This window comes from Chelonoidis abingdonii, chromosome 1, assembly GCF_003597395.2.
Source record: "Chelonoidis abingdonii isolate Lonesome George chromosome 1, CheloAbing_2.0, whole genome shotgun sequence".
NCBI classification, from domain to species: Eukaryota; Metazoa; Chordata; order Testudines; family Testudinidae; genus Chelonoidis; species Chelonoidis abingdonii.
This window is the reverse complement of record NC_133769.1, coordinates 336,622,695-336,643,567: the sequence shown is the minus strand read 5'-3', so window position 1 is coordinate 336,643,567 and position 20,873 is coordinate 336,622,695. Positions and strand designations below refer to the sequence as shown.

The 20,873-nt window shown below is 41.5% G+C and overlaps 1 protein-coding gene across 4 annotated transcripts in view; it reads right to left on the bottom strand.

Annotated features, from left to right (window-relative positions):
* The window catches only part of LOC116824703 (protein O-glucosyltransferase 3-like), an 81,579-nt gene that overhangs the window by 13,816 nt on the left and 46,890 nt on the right, over window positions 1–20,873 (bottom strand). The window contains exons 1-2 of one of the 4 annotated variants that reach the window (XM_075061689.1): window positions 9,167–9,422; window positions 646–843 (exon numbers count right to left, since the gene is read on the bottom strand). In XM_075061689.1, coding sequence (XP_074917790.1) covers window positions 646–843; window positions 9,167–9,407 — 439 coding nt within the window. In that variant the 5' untranslated portion in view covers window positions 9,408–9,422. Of the gene's footprint in view, window positions 1–645; window positions 844–9,166; window positions 9,423–13,684; window positions 19,241–20,873 lie in introns of those variants that run through there. The other 3 variants (XM_075061692.1, XM_075061691.1, XM_032780199.2) reach the window with 3 other exon arrangements.

Sequence of the window (20,873 nt, the reverse complement as noted above, 5' to 3'; positions counted from 1 at the left end):
GCTGATGTGGTTGAGTCCTCTGATGGTGTCGCCAAAGTAGATATGGGGTCCAATAATGTGTATTAATTCTAATGAACAATACCATATTATGCAGTATTTATTTTTGAAAGTTTATAATAAGCGATACTGCAGGAGGAGGGGTAGGGGAGGAGAAGGGTGCAAGGCAGATGTTTTGCCTAGAGTGCAAAATATCCTTGCACCGGCCCTGGGTAAGATGGACTGAACAAATTATGAATTGCTGGGAACAACATGGATTTCCTTGCTTTACTAGGTGAGGTTTCCTTTAAGACACATATAGCACTCACAGCTAGACCACAAATGAAGAAGTTTTGTCTCTGCTGTGGTACTCCACAAAACCTCAAGGTCACCCTGCAACAAGAGCTAGGGAGGCATGTTCTGAGGCAGGACCTGAAGTTCAGGGACCATGGTCTACAGGCGTAAATATTTATGTCCCATAACTTGACAATGATCTGTATGTAGATTATTTCTGCTCCTTTAATCTGTGTAAGAGGAAGGCTGTGTAAGAGGCTGCTTAAACCAGAAAAAGCATTAGTACCTCCAGTTTGTTACTGTCTCTGACTAGCCAAAGTTTAGTCCATAGCATTTCTGTAGCTGTCACCATAAAAAGGTAAACTGAAAACTTACCTTTCAAAATATAAGGAGACTGAGCTACGTGTTCATTACCATAAAGTACTTCAATCTTTAACCCTTTGTTGACACTCCCATACATTCGATACTGTATAAGAAATGACCCATCATTCCTATCCATAAGGTTAGGGATGTGGATCCCGATGACTTCTTTGGGGGAAAGTGCCTTAATTCCCACTTTAAACTGTGTTCTTCCTGAAAAGAAGAAAATAAAAATAGCTGTAGACACTGCATGCTATTAGGGTTACTTAAATGAAAAAAAAAATGCCACTGATGGATCAAATTCTGCTCTGAATTATAAACCAGTGTAAAGCTGAAATAACTCTATAAAAAACTCAGACATTTCTCTGGATTTACCCTGTAAGCTATTCTGAGTGCATAAATTTAGCAGTCATGCTTTATAAGATACATTCTTGGAAATTAATGTTGGTGTATGTAAGAGGAAGAGATCACCCTCTCAAGTTTTCCTGATCATCATATGTCTAATATAAATGGACAAATCACAGCTGAAAATAAGCAAGATGTAAGTTACCTAGAGGTGTAGCAGTTACAATGCTGTAAGCATGTCTTAAATATTTTGAAGCAAAGATTAACTTTATTATTCAGAGTTCAAGTTAATACTGTGAAGATATGTTAATTCCTCGGGAATCAGAGATAAGGAAAACCAAGATAAAACCCAACAGAAGTGAAGAATACTTGCTAGCTGATGGGAAGGCACTTGCAGCATGCAGGAGTCAAAAACAAAATCAAAGGACTATACGGTTAGAAGGGACCACAAGGGTCATCTAGTCTAACCCCCTGCCAAGATGCAGGATTTGAGAAAGACTTATTCCTCCAAGTGGAAAAGATTCTTCATAAGGGCAGTTGGCACTCTTCTCCATCCAGTGCTGGTGGTCCAGGCAGGGCAGGGGCAGGGACTTGGAGGAAGGGGGTGGAATGGTGGCGGGGTGAGGGCAGTGCAGGGGCAGGAAGAGGCGGGAAGTGGGCAAGCAGCCACTCGGCAGAGGGGAAGTTGGCACCGTAGGGGTGAGTTGCAGGCAGGGGGTGAAGGGGCAAGCGAACGGGCTGGGAGGTGAGTGGTGGGTAGGGGGACTGAGGAGGGACACACCAAGCCAGCAGGAGGCTGGGAGATGAGGAAGGGCGTGGTGGGGGGGGCAAGTGGAGAAGGGGCAGGACCTGGGGCAGAGTGGGGGGAAGAGCCAGGGCAGAGCGAAGGTGGACTGTGGGCAGGGCTGATGGCACTCCAATGTGTCCCAATATATTTTAGTGTGGTGATCTGTTCACCCTAACGGGACCCCTCAGGCCTCCTCACTCCCTGATTAGCCTGCCCATCCTGTCAGTCAGGCTGACCTGGAGCATTGGCCTCTCACCATTGTTCCTGGGGACTGTCAGTCTCAGGGTCCTGATTTCCCATTGACCCTTCCCCTTTCTTTTGGGACTGGGAGCTAGCCAACCAAAACACCCCCACTGAGTTTTAGTAAGGCAACAACAGTCCCCTTACACCTGGAACAGCCTTTCTACCTGTCAGTCTTCCATGTTGAAAATGGTTGTGCCTCATACATTGGTGCCAGGGTCCTCAATACCAGTTCTTTTCTTGATGTTAAGAGTCTATCAGTGCTGGATTTTGGCGTTGCATGCCTGCTAGAGGGGGAATTCATGGATGTTCACTTCTTTGATACCTGATTGGACATGGTACTCACTTCTTCAGGATCCAAAGTGACTTTGATTACTCCAGAAAGTGAAGCGTAAGTCAAGCATCCTGTGACTTGTGCATCCTGGTGGAAAAGGATTGGCATATTGTCCAGTGCTCCAGAGTGTAGGTTTCGCCCAAGCAGAATAAACACCTGCTACAACCATCAGTTAGTGGTCTCAAACCAATGCAGGAGGGGCAGGGCTTGAAGCCCAAAAGTTGAAATTCTGCTATGACACTTAGTACAACTTTACAGGGCAATCTATACAAGGGAGTCTTCTTCCTTTTTGATTTTTTAACTGACAATTTAGGTAGACAGAAAGATTTCCTCCTGGAATGGTAGAAGATTATCTGGTTATCAGATGAACTAGAAGAAGAACTGGTGAACACTGAGAAGGAATGGATTGGACACTGCTGGGTTCCATCTTGCTGCCTGGTTAAGACGGAGCTGAGGGAGGGAGGGAGGGGGCAGAGGGTACATGTGCAGTCTTGACAGACACTGCTACTGCAAAGACTCTTGGCTCATGCACGAGTCATGTGTTTACCTACAGAGGGATTTACACTTACTCAAAGGAGAATTATGTATATGAATCACAATGTATATTGACAGGTTTCAGAGTAGCAGCTGTGTTAGTCAGTATCCACAAAAAGAACAGGAGTACTTGTGGCACCTTAGAGACTAACACATTTATTTGAGCATAAGCTTTCATGGGCTAAAACCCACTTCATGGGATGCATAGAATGGAACACACAGCAAGAAGATATTTATACATATAGAGAACATGAAAAGGTGGGAGTTCTCTGTATGTATAAATATCTTCTTGCTGTGTGTTCAATTCCATGCATCCGATGAAGCGGGTTTTAGCCCATGAAAGCTTATGCTCAAATAAATTTGTTAGTCTAAGGTGCCACAATATATATTGATATATCCATGTAGTATGTTATAGGTGATTGGGGCCCGGTATGAATGACGCATGCTTGACATGAATACAAGCACTGCAAGCTGGCAACTGAAGCAAGAACTTAAGGTCAATAACTATTAGTACTATTTGTGCAAAAACAATCTTGTTATGTTCTGAGAAAAATATGGAGAATCAGCAGAAAAGGAACCACCACCAGCTGGACTGATAAAAATTGTATAAGAATCGGAGGAAATGGCACGCCTTGGATCATGGTGGCCAGCCCAGGATTGTCTCTTTGGAATTGTGTGAGTAGAAGGCCTAATAAACAAAGGAAAAGAACCGATGATGTGACTGAATGGACTATAAATGATTGCCTATGATTTCTGCAAATCGGAGTCATTTATTGATCGAGAGCCCATGTGAATATAGATGTGGTTTTTGCCGGCTCCCTGCATCTTATGATCTTATAATTGGAATGAATCTTGCCTGGCCATCGGGACCATTCTGACCTTTGGACTCTGATATAGTATGTTTGGGGTGTGAATGGGGAGTGAGTAAGGTTTGTTTTGTAATGAATAAAGAGCATTTAGAATATTATATACCAACACTGTGTCCGGTATGTGCCTGCTCCCCATCCCACAGAGAGAGCTCTATTGCGGGTCTAACGTGTGGTGGAGAATGCGGAGGGTGGGGGGGGAGAAATATTAACAAGTACCAGATTTCGAGATGGTACTTTTTAAGACTAATAAAGGCGACTCCTTATTTGTGAAATCTGTGAGAAATTTATGAAGGAAAACAAAAAACATGTGGGGAGATACCATGTGGTGTTATTGTAATAATCTTGAAAACATTGTTTAAGAAGAGAAGTAAAGGGGTGAAAGAGGCACGCCAGTGAACTAAAGTTAAAGCCCCGTCTGTTAGAGAAAGATTATTGCACTTGGAACATGCCCTTGGATGGAAGGTGCAGTGGAACCAGATGTAATATTGGATACCTTAGAAAACAGTAGGTGCCAGAAAACTATAGCAGCATTGAAAAAGCAAGTGAAAATACAGAAGCTGCAAGTTGCAGCTGTGGGTCAAAAAAAAAAAAAAAAAAAAAAAAGAGATTTGGATTTGGATTCCAATGATATTTGGAATGAAAAATATCTGTGAGGGGGTCAAGAGTAAAGGGAATTGACCAACCTTGAAAGGGGCTTTATATTAAGTTGAGAGAAGAAATAAGAAATAAGTTTCTGGCCAGAAACTATTGAGGGAAGAAATAAGTTTCTTATTTCTTCCCTCAATAGTTTCTGGCCAGAAAAGGGTAAGTCAGTAAAGGCTGTAGCCGTGACAGAACAGAGATCAACCATTAAGGATGCAACAGGGGAGATACAGTCAGAGCAGACATAAATAATTTCTGCGAGTTCATCAGACTTACAGTCAATGGTAAAGTCATTAGGCCCAATGAATATGAGAGATTTAGCTACATGGCTAGTACAGTGGGCAGAATCAGAAGGAACAAAGAATTTAAATATAAATTAATCTTATAGATTAATCAGGGCAGCTACCACTGAAGAGATTAGACAGGCAGATTGAGTGAAAAATGCTTTGGACAGGCAACCAGAAGCACACTAGCTGATACCACAATTTATTATACTGTTAGGGAAAGAGATAGGTCAAAACCCCATAAACGTGTTATCCAGTGCAGATTACATGAAACCTGGAGATTCACCCAGGGATTACCTATAAAGAAAAATAACACTGAGATTATTGGCTGGAAAAATACAATTGGTGATTAATCCCAGGGCGGAGGTCGCCAGACATGTCACAGCTGATTCTTTGATGGCAATTGATTTAAATCAGAGGGAATTTTGAAGTGATGTGTTAAAGGATTGGACAGAAATTTATTAGCAATGTCTACTAATTTGATGAACCAAGCAGCCCAGGATGAAGGGTTAACTGTTATGGATGCACTGGATAGAACGCCAACAAATGATGAAAGGGGGAAGCCAGGTAGAAGGCTTGAAACCCAGAATACCTTTTGTTAAGGCAACAACATACTCAAATGAGAGTGCTTATAGATCAGGATACTGTGAGAGAAGAAGAGGCCATAGTAAAGGACAAAACACCCCACTCCAAGGAGGTAGAGGGTGGAATAATCAAAAAGAGCCCCAGAAGAAAGATGTGATTCGGAATTGTCATAGCTTTCCTACTCAGATTTGAACCTTAGCGTTCATAAACTGAGAAGCTAGCATGAACCCTCTAAGCTTAATTACCAACTTAGATCTGATAGCCTGCCACCAACCAGGAATTCCAGTGCCTGGTACACTCTGGTCCCCCCAAAACCTTCTCCTGGGGCCCCAAAACCCATAATCCTCTGGAGTTCTTTAAAAACAAGGAGAAATAAACATTCCCCCCCGCCTTTTACCCTCCAGGCTTCCCTCGCCGGCTACCCTGAGAGATACTGATCCAAACTCTTTGAATCTAATCCCCTTCCCCAGAGCACACAGATCAAGGAAAACAGAGAGAGATTCTACCTCTCCCCCGTCCCGTCTCCCTCACCAGTCCTAATGAGATATCCCATTCCCTGGGATAAAACAAGGAAACAAAAAGAAATCAACAGGGTTAAAAAGAAAACTTTATATAAAAAGAAAGAAAAAAGACATAAAAACATGATTCTCTGCATTAAGGTGACAATACACAGGTCTTGCTTAAAATAAAAATATGAATAAACAGTCTTATTCAAAAAGATATCCAATTTAAAACATTCCAGCAAACTACACACATGTAAATACAACACAAAACATATAAAAGCCTATTGTTTTGCTACCTTTGTACTCACAACTTTGAAACCGAAGATTAGAAGCTTGAAGATATAAAAACCCCTCTCATAGCTGAGAGAGGGACAAAACACACAGACCCAAACATTCCGTCCCTGAGCTTTGAAAAATCCGGTTTCCTGATTGGTCCTCCGGTCAGGTGTTTGGTTCCCTTTGTTAACCCTTTACAGATGAAAGAAACATTAACCCTTAGCTATCTATTTATGACAGGAATATCACTTGAAGGTGTTTGAAACTGAGGGGAGTAGATGTGAATAAGTGAAATGGGAGACGTACTGATGAATTGATCAAAGAAATGCAAAGGTGGAAAAAGAAATGTTTAAGGAGCAGAAAAAAGTTGCAGCTATGCAAGATGAGGGTTCAGAAAAACCTGCTCTATAGGGAAGCCCCAATGACAAGTTGCTCCACTAGAAATGGATCCTGAGGACTGGGAGATGGTAATTAAGATGGAATTCAAATGGGAAGCCTAGGACAACTTTAATTGTGGGAGATAATGGACCCAAAGATACCCTATTGGATAGTGGGGCTGGTGTAAATATTGCAAATAAAAGTTGTGATTTGACTTGATATGCATCAGAGAACATTACAGCAGCCTCCTTTATTGGGGAAGGAGTGTCAGGAAAAATGTATCATTCAGTAGAAATAGCTTTACCCAGAGAGAGAATGGGGGATTTTTGTTGTAAAGAACAAATGCTTCAAATAGATCAGGTGGCTGAGCTGGTAATATTGGGGACTCCTTTGGGTGTGTGTATGTGTGTGCGTGCGTGTGTGTGTGTGTGGGGGAATTGGTTAGTTTTGGATTTAACTAACCGGAGTTCTGTGATGTGTGCCCAGCTGGATGGAAAGTGTCCTGACAGCAGGGTACATTCCAAGAATATGCGCTGCAGAAGCAGTCGAGAAGATTATACTGAATCAACAGGATGTGTGGGTAAATGAGTTTCCCGATGTATGAATTAAAAATAAAGCAGAATGTGGTAAAACTGAAGCATGTGGTAAAATTGTGGGGGATGAGGTGCCACCACAGAGATGATATAAAATCCTGTGCAAGCAGAGGCAGAATTAAATAAATAGGAACAACAGGGAGTGATTGAAAAGGAAAATTCCACATACAACAGCCCAATTTGGCCCATATTAAAAGCCTCAGAAGACTAGAGATTGACAGTGGATTTTAGACAAATTAATAAAGCTACTCCCCACCATGGCACCAATAGTAGCCGATCTACCTCAAGTAATGGCAAGAATACAGGGGACCCCTAAATGGTTCTGTCAGATTTGGCAAATTGTTTTTTTGCCATCCCATTGCATTCCGATTCGTGGGCCCGCTTTGCATTTACTTTTAAGGAACAACAGTACTTATTTAAAAGAATTTCCCATAGCCTACACTGCTCTCCAGCTATTGCGCACCAACGTGTGGTGCGAATGCTGGATCAATCTTCTGAAGAGGATCGGGAGAATGTGAACTCATATGGGTGGATACTGAAGAAAAGGTAACTGAGCAAACTAAAAGAGTGTTGAGAATCATCAAGGAAACAGGTTTCAAAGCTAATAAGGAGAAAGCCCAACTAGTGAAGAGGAGATTGAGGGGTGGTGGTGGTGACTGGCTTACAGGAAAGTAGAGTGAACCAAGGGGGCGGGTTTTCATCAAGGAGAAACAAACAGAACTTTTGCACGGTAGCCTNAAGAAGAAGAAAGGTAAGTTAGTTTTGGGGGGGAGGGGGGTGGCGGGCACCCTAGGGGAACAAGGAATTCAGGTAGATCAAGAAAAGGTGAAATTATTAATGAATTTACCAAGGCTAGAGGATTCTCATGCATTAAGGGTAACGTTAGGAGGGTTTAACTATTTAAGAAAACACACCTAAAATTTTGCCATTATAACTGGACCCTTGTGGCATTTACTTCAACAACAACAACAAAAAAAAAAAGGTGAAATGGGAGTGCGGGCCGAACAAGAAAACACTTTCTGTAATTTAAAACAAACTTTGATGCAGGCTCCAGCACTGAAATTCCCTGAAATAAACAAGCCATTCTAGCAGCAGTACTAATGCAGGAAATTAAAACCAGTAGCATACAAATCTAGAAGATTAACCCCTAAGGAGCAGCAGTTTGAGATCTGTGAAAGAGAATGTTCAGCTGCTGTATAGGCCACACTCTTTCTTCCCCCATTTGTGCTTGCTAAAAGGCAAATTGTTCTGTTTCCTGTCATTCCCAGCCCCCCAACCCCTCCAGGACCCTGTTTAGTACTTATATGTAAATTGAGATAAACACACATTCCGTTGTTTAGGATAGGCCTGTTCAACAACTTTTGACTAGGAAGGGCTGTCTGATTTTGAACATGTGCTAATAACATCATAAAGGGAGAATTCACAACTTTACATGTTATATACAGTTCACCATCATGTTATTGACCAACAAACTAGTTTTCAAATGATACCTGAAAAGACGTATTTAGTACAAAGATTATTACAATGGTGAGTATGGTATGAATACAGGGGTGCTTTCGGTCACAAAGGTTAAGAGCTGACTTGATCCTGGTCTACAAGTATGCACGTCGGGAAGAGATTTCTGGTAGTAGATGGCTTTTTAATCGGAAAGAGGCATAACTGAGAGCCAATTATCGGATGCTGAAGCTAGTGTACGTAAAGACTGGTCCCAGGAGGCGAATTAATTCTGAACACGCCGTTTCAATGCTGCTAATTGTCTGTTAGTATTTAGGAAATTGGAGAGAAGATGCAGGGTTACATGGAAAGACACACTGGGCAGTAGAAGAGTAACGCAGGATTTTAGTGTTTTCGGTGAGCGTGTCACAGAGTGAGACTTTATGTGTTTAAACGTACGAGTATTACAGTGAAATGCGTCGGACGCTGCAAGATGAAAAAGCAGCAGTGATTGATGCGGGGTTACTGGACGCACCAACGCGCCAGGAAGGGGAAAGGGGAGGGAGAAAAACTTAAGGCTCTTTGGATCTGCTTCTCACCCTGAGTCAACTCCTTCAGGTGACAGTTTCCTCAGCCCCAGGCCCCGGAGCCAGGCTGGCGGCTCGGAGCCCAGCCTGGAGAACAAAAGCCACAGCCAGCGCCGGGGGCGAAGCGCAGACGCGTGCACAGTACCTGGGGGGGAGCGGGTGAAGTTCTGTCCCGCTGCGCTGACCGCCTGGATGTAGAAATACCTGACGGGCAACGTGAGCTCCGCCACCAGACCGGGCCCCCAAACCAGGCTCTTCTCTGCACTGACAGGGGCTGGAGGAGCCTCCGCCACTTGCATGAGCAGCAGGCGCAGAAGAAGCTGCAGCGGCGGCTGCCATGACGGGAGCACAGAGGTGCAGCTACGCCCCATGCCCCGGCCCGGCATGGAGCGACCGCGCGCTCCGGGAGAGGCGAGCTGGCTGCCTTTGATTGGAGGGTGCTTTGGCCAATCGGGCGAGAGAGCAGCGACCTCGCTCTTTGCAGCCCCCCCGGCGGTGGATCGCGGGATCTGCCCGCGGAGGGAGGGGCCTGACCGTGCGGGTGGCGTGTGGCGCGCGCGGCGGTAGGGGAGTCTCCCCCTCTGCGCGCGCGCCCCACTAGCCGTTTCCTCGCGGAATCGGGAAGAAGTGAATCCGCTGGAGCCACTCAGCTGAGAATTGCCTCATCCGCCCCTCTGCCTTGTCCCGCTTCGCCGCTAGCGTCGGGGGCGGGTCGGGGGGCAAGGAGAGGCTCCGAGCTGCGGAATGTTGTGAGCCGGCCCGATCTCGTGGGTGCTGAGTCACCTGCTCTCCCCCCGTGCACGTGAGGCGGCGGTTGCCCTGCCCAGGGCGAGACGCGGGGCCGAGCGGGCCAGTCAGAGGAGAGACGCTCCCATTGTAGGGTAGTTCGTGTTCTTGGCTTTAAAAACAAACACACCCCAGCCGCTGTTAACCCAGGTGTGTCAAAACCTTGATCTTTGAATGTTTAAGTTAGAATAAGAAGCGAAGGGCGCTTCCTGCCAAATCAGGGGATCCAAGTGTGGGGTTGGAGCCACACCTGGACACCATTGTGTAGGGACTGCAGACACACAAATAATGCGTTGTTTCACACTCAGCATTACATTGACAATTCAAAAGAGAATCTAGGCCATGTTTCAGCAAAGCACTTAGGCATGGAGAAGCCTTTCCTTTCCTCCCACTATTTGTACCCCCCCCCCCCCGTGAGGCTGCATTACACCAAATATCAATTAATAGTATCTAAAACTGGCTGCTCAATGTGCTTTTTCATACCCCAGACCATGGATTAACTTTTCCTTTCTTGGTGCTAGGCGGCTCATGGTCCCACCAGCAGAGTGTAAAACAGGTTCCCAAACTAGAACTTTCCTGAAGCAGATTCATGATCTCTCAGGCTTGTGGCATTCAGGAAACAAGGAACCATACTTCCTGCAGGGGAGCAACTGGGTGGCAGCCCCATGCTTGATTGATCCTTTCACGGGTCTAGCAAAAGGAAGGTTCCCTCTCCTGTCCTCTCACTACATGTAAAGGCCACAGTGATCATCACAAATATTTTTAAAACTATTGTTTGAATGATGTTTTGCTACTGCTCAGAATACAGGGCTAGCATGGTGCGTAGATTGTTACGGAAAACATTTCATCTCTGTTTGAAGACATTTGTGCCCCAAATGTCTATCTACCATAAAGAGAAAAAAGTATGGACTAGTACAACTGCAGATATGGACTCTAATGATTGACTTAATCTATAGGCCTCTAGCTCCACTGCCAGTGCTTGGCAGTTTAACAATTCAAGTCATTCCTCTGCACAAGTTATTCCTCTGTGCATAGGTTTCTGAAAGTTGTCTAAATCAGACAAACAGTTCTTGTAATACACTGAAAACTCGAGTGTATCCTTGGACATGCCTAGAGCTTATGAAGGATCATGCTTGGATGCTTAATTCTAAATCTTTTAATGCTCTTAGCACTGTTTGGCATCAGTATCATGAAAGCAGCATTAAGATATTGTAAAAGCATAAAATAATTCAGCATGAGTTAGAGTGCACAGATAAAACCAGTACAAACATTTATTAAGCAATATGTACCATTTATTTCAAACCAGTCATTTTCAGTATTAATATCCTATATTATATAAGCATTTATAGAATATATTATAGCTAAAGAGAAGGCTTAGAAGATATAACAAGCCACATTCACCACTGGGCAAAAGATGGTGTAGCTCCGTTCAGTTTAGGAGAGCTGCATCTTCTTATTGAAAGGGATGAATTTGACCTCATGTTTTTATATGAGTGACTCTTAACAAAATTACATCAGCCCTTTGTAAACATTAGTTACCAGGCACTCTCACCCACCACAGTCTTGCACAACTTATTTAGGACCAAATTCTAAACTATTTTGATTTCTTTGTATGGCACCCAGTTTTTGTCATATACCTAGCACTGTATTTTATGAAAGCCTCCTTTATGCATCCAGTGTGAGAACTTAGTCCAAAATCCACTGTATGAAAATATTTACAAGTATGAACATTCAAATAATCCACTTTTACTTGAGCAAATCATATGACCATTTACCTCCCTGTAAACATGTATCATAATAGAAAACCCTTACTTAGTAGTAATTGGTTTATTAATCTTATGGTTTGGAACTCTGTATATATGGTGTGAAACCATGTACATAAAGTAGTCATAGCATTTCTCATCAGAACAGCACATTTTACAAGTTTACATTTACATGAAAATTATTTCCTTCCAATACTGTATGCATCAGTATGTGCAAATCATTCCAAAATAGGTACCACTTAAAGAACAATTCTGAATATAAATATGTAGTTTATATTAGTCTTATGTACAACCAAAGAAAATAAAGTATAACAATATTTATACATCAAAACACTTTCAAAGTACAGCTCCACTTCTTTAACGAAGTATACAATATAAAAAATAAGGGTACCAAATTGTCTAATACAATATTTTTCATGTGGAGCATTCAGGGATACAAACTTTGCTTGCTCTGCCTAAAATATATTACTTTAAAATATCAGGCCATTGTCTTTCCAGTTATAAAAATATGATTTGTGTGTCTTAGATAATTTTATTAAATGCAAAAATAGAGAGAAAGTTCTGGAATACAGTTAATTAGAGACCAGATGTGAAGTTAGTAAATATTAAGTACAAATAAACTTATGTGATCTTCTGGCTCTGTGAGCTACGTGATTTTGAGTGGCCAGAGATGAAAGCTCAGTTCAAGATTTCAGGGCCCAGTGTGGGTTTTGGCTAATGTGTAATACTGATACAACATTTAGTAAAGTGGTATGGGAACAGCTTCAGGGAAAACATTCGTAGCCTTTCTATTCAAAGGATGAAAGGTATTACAATGACAGAGAGCATGTTAGAAAAATACCAAAGGGAGATGCTAATTTAGGGAAGATATGAGACACAACATGTCAAAAGATGTTCCTCTTCAAGCTCTGACACGCTTCACTACATACAGAAAAAACTGCAGCTATTTAAAAACAAAAATAATGTTTGCTTATAGGGCCAGATCTTTCAGCCTCATTAAGTGCCCACCAAAGTGGTGTAAGAGGCCCTTTAAACTGCCTTATGCAGACAGCTGAGGCTACCTCCAGCACTCTCCTTGCCTCAGAGTAAGGGGTATAGTGGGAAAGGGAAAAAGAGAAGAGATGGGGCCAGAGAATACAGCATGCTGCCCCATCTTCAGCTAGCACAGTAGTTCCTAGGACTGCTTTGTTCGTGCAACTTATAGTAGCTTTTTGGGCTGTTCTAAGATATGCTAAGGACTGTTTTAGCCCCCTGTTGGGCTGAGGGCTTGGGGAGATGGAAAAGTGATTTAAAGTCACCTTTGCTTTCCCACTAACAGTGCTGTGCCCAGCATGAACTACATGCAGCTAAGGATTGAGCCCATGAAGTGTAGGAAATGAAACAAACAGGAAATAAACAGAAGAGAACCAAGTTACAGAATTTTTTAAAATTTTTGTTCAATTTAGTGCTCCGTGAAGTGACACATTATTATTAAAAACTAGAATCATCCTCAAGACAAAGGAAGCCACGCTGGTAATGCATCTCAGCCCCAGCCAGCAATGACTCTTGCTATTTCAACCCTGTATCTTCCATATGATGCTTTAAAAGCAGATTATCACTCATCTGTACTTATCATATTGAGAATTCTAACCCAATTTTCCAGTAGTGAAAGTGTACTGCATGCATCGGTCATGCTCTTCTTTAGAGTTTTTGCCTTGCCTCAATAGGGTGCTTTCCCTCTTTGTTCTGCCCAAGGGGTGTATGTGTGTGAGATTACTATCCGCAAAGCTATACAGGAAAAAAATCCCTGGCCACTTAGCATTATAAAAGCTCAATCCAACTCCTACTGAAGTCAATGGAGATACTTTCATATCATTACACAATAAAAAGCTCCACATTCATCTTCCTTTTCTTAATAAAATATTTAAAAAAAAAGATGTGAGAATTTATCTTTTGCTTGCAAAAAAATGACAGGTTTAAATACTTTTAAAATAAAAAATGGCCAAATTGAGCTTGCATAAATCAACATAACTTAATTAAAGTCAATGGACCAACACTGATTTACACCAGCACAGGATCTGGCCCAAAATGTGTTACATGTTTATGCCCATCCAGGAACCACCAAAATACCTTTCAGATGAGATCTCTCTCTCTCAAATCTTGTATTACAGGATCTCACAGTTCTGATTCTTTATCAGTCTCACAAAGATAGTATTCATCATCCGTGGTGGTATCAGTGTCTGAGTCTGAATAAACCATTGGTTTTTCTCGATAGATGTCAATTGAGTCTCTTGGGGATGAAGCATCTACTGAAATTTTGCTCCCAGCAGAACTTGAGTTCAAGAGCTCAGCCCTCTTTAAAGAATCACTCTCTTCATTTCTCAGAAAGCCAGGGTTTTTAAGAAGACATGGTCTCCATAATCTCCCTTCTGTGAGTGATCTCTTGATATTTTCCAGGAACGCCAGTTGTTGTTCTTTTCCAAATATACCAAACTCAATAGAAGGATACATCACACGTCTAGTGCCGTAGGTGGTGGTCCTCTCATCATATGAAGCCCAGTTTTCATTTTCATCATAAGAGCACAGCTCAGAATAAGATTTAAACTTTCTACTGTACCTGCTTTCTTTAGGTAGACAGTTACTTCCAGAGCCAGGGTTGTCATGGGAATCTTGAGTACAGGTACTTTCAGAAAAGTGACGTTCACGTTGATTCTTTGCACGACTCATGCGTGACTGATTACTATGCAGGTTTGCATTTTTTAAACTCTTTGACTGATGGGGGTTTTGATCATGATCACACTCATCTGAGGAAAGGGCCTGTTTCTGTGAACAGACATTTGCCTGCAAATTTTTTATAAACGTGTTTGAGTTTTTGTCAGTTAAAAATGTCAACAGTGGTGGATCATGGGAACTACCACCAGTACTTGTTCTCTTTTGATTTCCTAATGAATCTGCTTCAGTAGCTCTGGAAAAGATGGTTTGATTTCTGTTTTCCAGCCCCTGGCCAAGTGTTTGGGAATTCTTACTTCTTGCAGCTATTTCCTTTGGAAATAGGGTTGTGGGGCTCAGAATGCTTTCCACTTCATTCTCGTTTTGTTTGGGATTTTTGAGTTCTCTTCTCTGGTTGTATGAATTTGCAAAAGGTCCTTGATTCTTGTTTTTAACTAACAATGAAGAGTCATCATTAGTTTGTGATCTCTTCTTCTCAGATATTTTGTGAACAGGGCTGTCACAAACACCAGGGGTCAGATTTTGATTCTGGTCTTCATTTCCAGGTTGGAGAAATGGCTGGGTAGAAGCAGGGGAATGCAATGTGCTGTGGGTCATGTTAATCTCTAAAGAAGTGGTACCTCCATCATTCTGTGAAAATATATTACTTACGTGTGGTTTTGGATTTACATTTTTACTAGAAAATTTTCGTCTTGTTTTGTAAATGGCTGCCACTTCATTTTTAACTGAGGGCCTGTTTTTCCTTTTTTCTATATCACTGACTTTCTCTCTAGTGCCATCAGACATAAGCTTATTTTCACTCACTGCACTCTGCAGCAATTGCAGATCCTGTGTGACACTGGAGAGTTTATCTTTAGACTCAACATTCTGTCTATCTTCACTGTACAGCACAGCTTTCTGCAAACTAGTGCAATCTTTGTCCATCTGAGTGTTCAGGGATATTTGCTCTTGTTTAGTTTTGCGGCTCACTAGATCATGTGTGTCTGGGATACCTATTTTGGCTGGTTGAAGTATAGGTTTAGCTGCAGAAACTGTGCCTAGCTGAAATTGTTTGTTCTGTGAATCTGGAAGCATTTTTCTATCAGAAATTAATTTTTCATCTGTGCTATTTCTGGAACTTTCAACTCCTAATAGAAATCCAGTACATTTATTGTTACATAGGGAAATGCTTTGGTGTTGAAAATCTGATCTCTCTTTGGCTCCTGCATCATGCCTAGATTTACTTTCAGCAGAGGTTGCTGGGGTATTATTGACTGCAAACGCTCTATGACTTTTTCCTTCATGGGAACTATTTTTATCTAACTGAAGTGGTAAAATATTCTGATTGTTACTCCCTTTTACTTTAATAAATTGCTGGCAATTTTTGGAGTCTCTGATTTGCAGACTATTAGTATTATTAATTGCAGAAGTAAAATTAAAAACATTCTCTGGAGGGTCTTTGTGTTTTTGGGGGGTTGACAAAGAGGAGGTTAATGGTGTGTCAGTATGCAAAATATTCTCCTTCTCTTTACTTTCTTTACCTGAAGAAAAGCATATATCCATATTTTGGTTGTGTGAAGCAGTAGAAATTGCCTTAATGGAAGTATCCGCTTCTGTAGTGGATTCTGGATCATGAACAGAAGTGTCTGATGTCACCATGTCAGGAAGTACAAGTGTGCTTTCTTTTAACGCAAGCCCTGGTGAAATATCTTTCTTATTATGTACAATGCTTCTTGACTGTGAAGTACATACTTCCTCAGTGCTAGAAGAAAAATGTGAGCTTTCCTGATATGTGTCAACAGCTCCTGTCTTTGCATTCTGGGGTGTCGTTGAAGCTGCAGGAGTTTGATCAGGAGAATGCAAGTGTCTCTCTTTTTCTAAAGTGCTAGGAAAAGCTACATTTGCTAAACTGATGAGAACTTCAGAGTTCTTGTTTGGCATTTTTGGTGATTTAGATTTTTCTGTGTAAAGAGATAAAGGTGTAATCTCTGGATCATCTAGAAAGAGGTTACACAATGTTCTTGAATGACTCCGTGGTAAGGTGTAATAAATTGAAACCAACTCATGATATTCAATATGATCCTCATCACCAGAAACTGTAAATGTGCTAATAGTTTTATATTTCTGCAGAGAATCCCCCATTTCCTTTTCCAAACAGTCTGAAAATACTGGAGATTCTTTTTTGTTTACAAGTTTCTCTCTCTCTGATTCAGAGACAACTGTACGACCGCTTAAGGAGTGGTTAGGGCTCCTATTTAGAGGCAAAGGGTGATCCTTAATTTGCAGGACATTTTCTTTGATATCTGTAATACCATGTAAAGGTATTGGTCTTATTGAGGAATGTGCTGATCCTAAAGAAGATATTTTATTTCCTTGATTAAAAGAAAAGGCAGCAGCTCTGTCTGAGTTCTGCTTCTCTACATGATCCCACGTGGCTGTTTTGCTTTTAGGGAAACAGATGGACATACCTGACATTACACTGCTAGCAATGCTAGCTGATTTTCTAGGTAAAGTGTAATAAATGACAAGAGGCTCTGGAGACTCAGGGTTGCTTTTAACAGGAGAGCCAGAAATGCTGCTACTATTTGTGTGTCTCAGTAAGCTTCCTTGCCTATAGAGCCTTTCAATACAAGATGCATTTTGTCTTGTTTTCCCATTTTCTCTTTCCAAACAAAAATAGTTTAAACTACGTTCAGCAATCTCTGGGCCTTTGTCAAAACTACATGCATAAATATTCCCACAATTCCTGTTTTGTGAACCACCAGTAGTTAATTGACTATTATGGTCCTTACTGACTAAAATGTTTTGATCTTTGGGTTTTTCCTGGGGAATATCTTTTGCAACAACACCTGCCAACTCAACTACTTTCCCACCTTCTGCTGGAGCTTCAGTAACTCTGCAATTCACTGAAGAATTAGTTGGAGTTTCTAAAGATTTCAGATAGCTCTTATGAGAAAAGACTTGTAGAGAGTCTTGTGAACTATGAGACAGTAATTCTGGAGGACTGGGCAATATGCTTTGATGGTTTGCCAATGTTTCAGTAACTGGAGCAGAATGAACTGATGCACTACTTTGTAGAACATCTACCTGGAAAGACTCTTCCTTAGGAGTGATATGATCAGTAGTTTCTGTTCTCCGGCTTCCTAATTTAATGCCTTTTCTTTTTGCTGAATTAATCAGATGATGTTCCCATTGCTTCAGATTTGAAAGAAACGATTCTCTTCTGCTCTCATCAGCTGACAGAAGAGAAGGGGTCTGATTAAGTTCACTGTGAGCAGGAAGATCATTTTCCTTTCTTTGTAGGTTTCTTTTACAACTCTTTGATATGTTATTTTTTGTAATCTCTCTTGTGGCGGTGAGCTGAGTTTGTCTCCTTGAACTCAGTGAGAGAGGTGAATTAAGCAGAGATGTGCTGTTTTGCAAGGCAGCGGCATTATTAGAAGGACAAATCTGGGGATCAACAGTATTTTTTGTATCCACTTTCTGAGAAACTGGATGTAATATTATGTCTTTAATACTTTTCTGGTCTGCCTCGCCTGATAGTTCCAAGTCTCTGATCTTGTCTGAAGCAGCTTTTTTAAAGTCTTTCTTAATATTCATTTGGGTAACCAAAGGCTGTGGCTGGCTTTGGGAAACCTTAGTGGCAGAACTGCTGTTCTCTGCTACCAATTTCATTTTGAACCTTGAACCCAGTAAAACAGACTCATTAGACACATCTGCTTTCATCCTGGTTGAAGTAACTGCAGATTTATAAGTGAGACAGTTCTGAGGGTCTTTTGAATTCTTTGAAAGCAGTTTACTATTTGCACCACTTGATATCTCCACACTGCTTCTGTTCTCTGACACACATGTTTGAAAGTCACTCTGATGGCACTGTGAAGCAAATTTAGCATTCTTTGCATGTGCACTTTGCTTGTCATTTAAATTAGATGTAATCATTTCATAGTGAGCATCAGGGGAAAGAAACACTTCATCATTGTAGTACTGGTAAATATCAGACCAGGAAGGGTGCTCCTCTTTCCTTCCAAAAGGAGAACTCTTTTGGTCTATTTGGAACCTACCATGACAAGCTGTATCTCTATAGTGGGACCTAGAGAGGTTGTTTTCCAACCAGCATAACGGATAATTCTCCCAATTATCGAAGGATAGTGAAGTAGCAGCTTTGTCTGGGCAACTGACGCTACTAAACCAATTAGTACTTGACACATCTCTTCTGTAATGATGTTTTGACCGGTAAAATTCATATTTTCTGTTTTCGTGCAGAGGGCAAGGATATGTATCCTGTTTTCTGGCATTACATTCCATTAATGATTGGGTCCTAGAAAGATTGTCTTGATTTGATGCACGTCCAGAAGTATATGGTTTATTCCATACAATAGAAGAGAGGGGAATTCGCTTTGGGGTTTGCCGATTGTTCCTTCTTACAAATCCACTGTTGTTCTCCATTGCCAATAGATTTTGTAAACTAGTTGTTGAAAATGGCTCAGAGGACGCTGAAGATGGATATTTCTGAAGAGAACACACAGAGTAACTTCTCCCAGCTGTTCCCTTCACCATATAACTCTTGTGTCCAAATCCATTGTTCTGTCTTATGGAAGGAAGATGCAAGCTACCTTCTGAGGACTCTCCAAAAGATACAGAAGACAGCCTTCTGCTCAGAACAGGGTAACTACTGTCTAATGAATCCTTGTGCATGTATTCTTTAGATTCTGAATGGTATCTGTTCATATATGTATCATAAAATTTCCTTGGTCTGTAGAAAATTTTATGGTCCTCTTTGGCTCTGATTGTTCTTGTTGCATCAGAGAAAAATGTGCTGGGTGTTTCACTGCAGTTATTTCTGTGTTGTCCCCTAATAGCAGTCTGTCTGCTTGTACTGGGAAACACATATTGTGCTCTTGGTCCACTGTCAACTAGATGCGTTCTGTTCACTGAATCTTGGGCTTGTTCCTGTGCCAGCTGGTCATCCAGATCATCTAGAACTACACAGAAAAAGACAGCTATTTTATTAATGTTCTCAAACTAATTATGCTGAAAAGCATAATGTACTATATCAGGGACCAGATCAAATTTTGAAAGGAACCACCTTCTCCATATTCAAATCCTGCTCCCCCCCAAATATACATTATTTCTTCCACAGTGTCTTTCATCGATAATCCATCATTGACTAGGGAAAAAGTCTGTACTGATTTGAGACTGGTCTTCAAAGGGCTCCTCAACCTAGCCAGTGTTTGTTTCAAATAGCAAAAACTAACAAAAACAAACAAAAAGCCACCTTAGTTTGCATTCTTAATTTATACTCATCAGCTAAGTGTAGGAAGAACCTTTCACAATTCTAGCTTGCAAAGCAAGTAGAAAGGAATTGTACTCATCAGACATGGATTAACCAGTGTGCACTCAGTGCACTTGCACAGGACCCCCCATCTCAAGAGGGCCCCTGATGACCCCCCAAAACTGAGTGGTGCTGCAAGCCCATGCTCCAGGTTGCAAGGAATGGGGTGGGAGTGGGGTGAGTTGTGGAGGCTGTAAGGGGAATGGGGAGGGAAGGTTAGAGGGGGCTGATACGGGTTGTGGCTGATGAGCTGAGGTTTTGGGGGCTGTGGTGAGCAGGACAGGTCAGAGCTACTGGGATGTGGGGGGCTGTCAGGATAAGTGGGGGCTGGTGAAGGGTTGTTGGGGTATATGTAGGGTGGGAGAGGCATTCAGGAGTCTGTGCACAGGGAGCGGTATCTATGGAGTGGGGGAGGAAGGAGCATGTTGGGATCTGTAGCTGGGGTATTTAATGGTGTGGAGGCACTTTGCTGTCTAGTTTACAGAAGGTGTAATCTGGGCCTGGTGCTGATGAGCATGCTCAGATCTTTCTGTATGCTTCCAGCGCCAAGACAACGCTATGATGTAGCTGTGAGCTAGAAGGGCATTCTAGATATTAACATTCAAAAGGAGCACATGGAGTAGCCCTGCATGTCCTAAGCTTGTTTAGCTTGGAATGTGTTGTAAATAAAACAGCTGAACATTTTCAATATTTGGGCTGTGAAACAACTCAAAAATATAATTGCTATTAATCACAAGATTAAAAAAGTAATCACGATTAATTGCAGTTTTAATCGCAATGTTAAACAATAACAGAATACCAATTGAAATGTATAACTTTTTTTATTTTCTACATTTTCAAATGTATTGATTTCAGTTACAACACAGAATACAAAGTGTAGAGTGCTCACTTTATATTATTTTTTATTACAAAATATTTGCACTATAAAAACAAACAAATGAAATAGTATTTTTCCATTCACCTCATACAAATACTGTAGTGCAGTCTCTTTATCATGAAAATGCAACATACAAATGTAGAATTATTTTATTTTTTACATAACTGCACTCAAAACCAAAACCATATAAAACTGTAGAGCCTACAATTCCACTCAGTCCTACTTCTTGTTCAGCTAGTATTAAGACAAATAAGTTGGTGGCATCTGACTTAGATGATGAAAATGAAGGCGTGTCGGTCTGCACTGCTTTGGATCGTTATCAAACAGAACCCAAATCAGCATGGAAGCATATCCTCTGGAATGGAGATCGAAGCATGAAGGGGCAAACAAAGTTCAGCATATCTGC